This window comes from Stegastes partitus, unplaced genomic scaffold (assembly GCF_000690725.1).
Source record: "Stegastes partitus isolate 25-593 unplaced genomic scaffold, Stegastes_partitus-1.0.2 Scaffold124, whole genome shotgun sequence".
In the NCBI taxonomy this organism is placed as follows: domain Eukaryota; kingdom Metazoa; phylum Chordata; class Actinopteri; family Pomacentridae; genus Stegastes; species Stegastes partitus.
The window spans coordinates 664980-671049 of NW_007577855.1; the positions used below are offsets into that span (position 1 = coordinate 664980).

The 6070-nt window shown below is 42.2% G+C and overlaps 1 protein-coding gene across 1 annotated transcript; it reads right to left on the reverse strand.

Annotated features, from left to right (window-relative positions):
- Positions 1 to 1484: 1484 nt before the first annotated feature.
- On the reverse strand, positions 1485 to 2971 carry rasd4 (rasd family member 4). Its single transcript, XM_008278493.1, has one exon. It carries the CDS (start codon positions 2877 to 2879, stop codon positions 2253 to 2255), a length of 627 nt encoding a protein of 208 aa, XP_008276715.1. The 5' UTR covers positions 2880 to 2971; the 3' UTR covers positions 1485 to 2252.
- Between the last annotated feature and the right edge of the window lie 3099 nt (positions 2972 to 6070).

Consider the following 6070-nt stretch of genomic DNA (forward strand, 5'->3'; position numbering starts at 1 on the left):
CAGTCTAATCTGATGGAGTTGGATGGGGGTGGGGGAGGAGGTGGAGGGCTGCCTGGACCTGAGCACTACAACCGTTTGCTCTCTCAGGTTGCATTTAGGGGAACCGTGCACAGATATTTCAGGAACTGCATAATGGGTTTTGTTAACCGGTGAAACGGGAGCATTGCTGAACTGTTTGAATGCTTCAGGGCAGCTTCGTTTGTTTAACTCCCTCTCAGGCCTGCAGCCGGTTAGTAGTGTCATTCGTTTTAAACCAATTCAAGAGATGCTAAATGAGTGTTTAAATGTTTTCCCAGACTGTTTCAGCTGTTTACTTGACATTGAAGTGTGTTGTAGTCCAGAGCCGTGATAGATAATCGGCCTCGTGAACCATTTCAGCACACATCCAGTAAGACTCACGCGATGATGTGTATTAACATCAATCCTTAAACGTCCGACCAGAGATCAGATTTAATGAAGCCCGGTGCAATGATGTTGATGTCCAACCACATATACTCAGAATGGTTTTCTTAAATGTTCACACGAGAACCTAAATTAAACCCACTGGAACTCTCTTCTTAATATTTAATTTCAAGGTCATAGGTGGGAGCCTGGTGGGAGGTGCCACAGTGGACGCCACACTTAGTTTTGTTCTAGTGGGTGTAATGTGTGTTTTTCACCAGCAGATGGCAACAGAGATCTTAAATTGCCTCGTCGTGCACACAGTTGGAATAACGTTGAGCTCCAATTCTCGTATTCACCAGATTTTAGTTCTCTGTACACATTAACCAGCGAGTAAAATGAATGCTGTCATAAATAAGAAACGACACACAGTATGTTTATCTGGAACTTTGTGGCTTTATTTTTTTTCGTTATTTTACGACTGCCTGGTTGAATGGATTTGGAGCACGAGCTGATCATGCTGGGACCCCACCCCAAAATATATTTTATTATGCATGCAGTGTATTATTACGAACATACTTTAGATTTCACCATCATAATTGTATATACTTATTGGTAGTTTCTGGGTTATGATTTCGAAATATTTGTGCTTGAACAAGCTTTATAATGACAATGACAGAATTCAGCAGCTCTCAAGCACTTTTAAAAATTATTTATTGAGTCATAGCAATCCTAAAATCATTTTAAAATGAATGTCCTCCTCCCTATCAACATACATGAGATATTAGAAGCACTTCTCTGTGTACCCTACCACCCCCTACTATGAGCTCAGTGATAAATAATTATTACTTCTTTGGCAGTTATATTGCATTTACCTTCACAGGTGAACCACATAAAGCGTCCAGTGAGTGCACAAAGAAGAGTCAGAACACCTTATTTGCACTGCTTACCTGTAACTTATCTAAGTCCTATTTGCTCATTTATTTCTATATATTATCATTTCTTGCTGCACTAATGTGATTGCAATGCCTCCGTTACATCTATCTACATTGACATCAGCAGTTTCACACAAGAAATTCACACGTTTTTTTTGTGCTTATGCCTTTTATTACACATTTAGATCCACATTCCACTGACATTTGTCAAGTAAACAACAAAGTAATATTCATAAGAGTATGCAATGATAAAAAATAAAATCAAATTAATGAAAAACATCATTGTGAATCTTAAAATGAAAAGTGCATTTACAGTTTATGTTTGCATTTTACTGCTTTTTTATTTATTTTTTTAAACATAAAATAACGACATGCCAAGTAGCAAATTTGCAATTAAATTCCAAAAACTTTGTAAACATTATGATGTGCTACAAGTGAATTAGCAAATTTAAAAATTACATGAGAAATACAACGTTTGCACAGATGACAACAAACAGTATGTACACGCACTTCCCCCTCAGCGAACATCTGAAGCTTTCTGCAGCCGCCTTGATGTCAGAGAACATTTTACCTTTTTAAATTCAGAAGTGAGACATTGATCTAAACACCGGCAGCATGTCACCAAATAAGCAGCAGCAACAACATTACATCAAGTAAACAACTGAGTAATTAATGCAACTTCTTTCTCTCCGTTTAATGCTGGCAGTCTGGTTCGGTCTAGAGTTTCTTTTCCTGTCGGTCGTGAGCCGTGAGGCGCCTTTTGTTGGTCCAGAATCACCACAATCAGGCAGCTCTGGAGCAGCTGAAGTCCAGGCTTCTCTCTTTGTCCTGCAGCACTGAGCTGCACCTCACACCCTCTTTATTCTTCTCATCCACCTTGTCCCTTATTTTTTTTAAAAACAAACAAATCACCACTTCCCTTCCTCTTGTCTCCCATTATGACAAAATACAGCTGTTGGTCTTGTTCATGGGTGGCCGGAAGTTGGTGTCTTTGGGAAAGGTCTCCCTGCGTCTGCGTAGCGCCGGGCTGAGGCGGCTGGGAAGGTTCGCCTGCTGCAGGAGCTCCTTGAACACCTCCACCACGTTGGCGTTCTCCTTCGCCGAGGCTTCCAGGTAGCTGTTGTTCCAGTCCATCTCCACGGTCGACAGCACGTCCTCGCTGGACACCTGGCGCTCGTCCCCCCTGTCCACCTTGTTCCCCACCACCACGATCGGCGTGTACTTGTCCTCCTTGATCTCCAGGATCTCGTCTCGGAGGCTCTTGACCGCCTCCAGCGACTCGGGGTCGTCGACGGCGTACACCAGCGCGAAGGCGTCGCTGTTTTGGATGGAGAGCTTGCGCATGGCGGGGAAGGAGTAGCTGCCGCTGGTGTCCAGGATCTCCACGGTGACCTTGACCCCGCCGATGTCGTACTCCTTGCTGTGCAGCTCCTCCACGGTGCGCCGGTGTTTGGGCTCAAAGGTGTCCTGGAGGAAGCGTCTGATCAGGGCCGTCTTGCCCACGCCTGCTGCCCCGAGAAACACTAGACGCACCTGGGTCTTCTCCTTCACCTCCAGAGACATTTTGTGTCTTTTTTAACCAAAACTGATAAAAGAAATTGTCCCAAAAAGTGTTCCTCTCTGCAGCTACAACAACTCTACACCTGTCTCTGACTTCTAGCTCTCTAAACTGTCTCCCTTGAAGATCTCTCCATCAGCAGGTTGAGTCTTCTGCTTGAGCCTCTTTTCCTTTTTTTTTTTTCACTTGCTAATTTTTAAAGCTGCCACTGGCTTTTTTTTTCTTTTTAAAGCTGCTCAAAGTTGCCCATTGGGTGCTCTGCCGTGTCTGTGATCCCACACGCTGCCTTTTATGCCTGTTTTGGTGAGAGAGAGCTTCCATGCCTCCCCTCTCCCTTGCGGTTGCAGCCAATCAGCAGAAGGCAGCCTGTTGAGGCATAATATCCAGGCAACCAATGATTGCGGAGCATGCAAATCAGCGCACGGGGCCACTTGATATCTTGAGAGTGAATGCACGGCAAGCGTAGCGCAGAAAATACAGTTTGAGTCCTGATTATAATTCCAGACAGTCACAGAGCGGCTCAGAAGTAAGACATCATCTGCCTGTCATTCTGAAGCTTCGGCTCCGACGGTGTGAAGACATTCATGGAAATATCAGAAAAGCTCTGCTGAGGGGAACTGAAGCATAAATGTTCAGATAGTGGTGAGGTAGTATTTTACATCCTGGATGCTGTTTCGGTTGATTAGCTGTGCAGTTCTTCTTGATTAAAAAGAAAAAAACCTTGATAATCAACATTATGTGCCCTAAATGCAGATGATTCAGTCTCTTCTTCTGCAGCCAGTAATGTAAAGATACTGATGGTGACAGGAATGCTAAGTAGTCTATTAGGTGTCTGATAAATAATTTACCTCCTTTGGTACGTTTCTTATGCACCATCAATGAATATACTATGATCACATTCATGGAGAGATCAAAACTTATCCACTAAGAAATAGAGTTTATCTAAATCATGTTTGGATTATTTTGAAATTCGACATCATAAATTTCTGTTTGCATCGGGCTCTTTATTCTAAATTTGCCAAGTAGAGGAAGGTTTATTCATTATCTTTCCACGAGGCTACTCAAAGTGTTTTATATAAGCCATAAATAAAAAGGCATTAAAGAAACGGAGGGCAAAAAAACCAGCCCGCAATCCTCTGCAGAAAATGAGTGAAAGGTTATGTATTTAAAGTAATTTAATAAGAATAATCCCTTAATGCCTTAAAGGGGCTTAGATAAACCTCCAGAATGTGCAGCCGTCCACAACTCAAACACTGAAGCTACTCTGCACCACACAGGAGCAAGTTGTAATATCAGAGTAATTCAGCCATAGATGTTTGACACCGGAAGCCGATTCTAAAAAAATATATATATACACATCTAAAAGCCTGCCAGCTGATGGATTTGGTTCCTTACGTACTCTGAATCTGTGTTTGAGATGAACCTCGGTACACAGCAGCTTCACCGTGTTCAGCCCGACGGTGATTATGGACAATGTGGAACCAAGAAAACCCACTTTATTTTCACTAGAGGGAGTCTTTAATAAAATGCAATGACCAGCAAGCTTTAATGTAAAAGAATCAAGAGTTGGTGTCGATTTCAGCGTCTCTGATAGTTTGTTCTACAGGAGATGTGGTGAAGCCAATGTAAACACAGATTCTCCATTGTTTGTCTTTGGTCTAAGCGGTACAGTCGTGACTTGATAATCTGACAACCTTCTTTTATGGCGGATATCAAGGCTGTCAGATTGTCAAGACGGAGGTCGAGATACAAGGAGGGCTTGATGCTTGAAGGCTCATTTTTTGTAAATATTTATTGTTCATAGTTGTTATAATAACTAGTCGGACTGGTCCCAGTAGCACTTTCTGGTCCCCGGGTATTCAGGCCCAATTAATGATGAATATCTGAATATTCAGCACGATCAGGGGACACTTCCACCCCAGGGGAGCGCTCCAACGGGGTGGAAGTGTCCAGAACTCATGGGCAGGACTTTGCTGCTGACACCAGTTTAGTTAGTGGTCACAGTTCTGTTTCCACCATCAGTGGCGGCGGGGGAGTGGCAGATATGCTCCACTGTTACCATCAATGTTTATTATAAACACTGAGCACGTTCGTTGCGTGTGACATCGTCGTGTCCTCTTCTGCACATGCGGGACACTTTTGGGTCGTATGAAGTTCACACAGCAGATCATATACAAGTCGCATTTAATTGGAAATGTGAACGAACTCACAACAAAATCGGATTTCATAAAAAAATCTGAATTGAGCATTAAGTCCTGCAGTGTGAACGTCGCCAATCTGTGGGATTGTTCAGTCAGATAATACGCCGTTACCTTTATTTGTTTTTTAAAGATATTTTTGGGGCTTTAATGATAGTTGACAGAGAAGATAGACAGAGAAACGTGGGGAGGACAGTGAGGGAATGACACACAGCGAATGAGCCACTGGCTGGAATCGAACCGCTGCATCGGGGATAAAAGCCCCTAGACATGGGTTGCCCGCCCTACCGGCCAAGCTATCCGGGCGCCCCGTTATCCTTATTTGTGACATAAAATGTCATGTCAGAGTCGGAATCCAAGGCTGTTGGTATGTTAAGACTAATTTCAATGAATTCTGTCGGATAGCAAGGTTGTCGGATTGTTAAGGGTCGGATTATCGAGTCTCGACTGTATTTTAAAAAACAGCCAAACTTTTCAGTGCACACACAAGCTTAGATGCAGATACTGTGATAATGTGCTCTTTNGATATCAAGGCTGTCAGATTGTCAAGACGGAGGTCGAGATACAAGGAGGGCTTGATGCTTGAAGGCTCATTTTTTGTAAATATTTATTGTTCATATTTGTTATAAAAACCCAGTAGGGCTGGTCTGAATAGCACTTTCTGGTCTCCGGGTATTCGGGCCCAATTAAGATAAGATAAGATAAGATAAGATATGCCTTTATTTATCTCACAGTGGAGAAATTCACATCGTTGGTAGCAGCATTCAACATAGGTACACATATACAAGACAGGAAAAAATAAAAATAAAAATAAAAAATGTACATATAAATATAAGAAATAGTGCAAACAAGGAGAGTAGTGCAAAACAGAATATGAAAAATGGGCTTCTGAATGGGGGGAATATGGAAGAGATATATCTATATATATTTATATTTATATATAAAAGATAGGGATTTAAGTATATAATAATAATAGCAGTAATAATGATAGTAATAAC

Excerpts from the sequence above, each read along its gene's own strand:
- rasd4 (XM_008278493.1), bottom strand. The coding sequence starts at position 2,879 with ATGTCTCTGGAGGTGAAGGAGAAGACCCAGGTGCGTCTAGTGTTTCTC.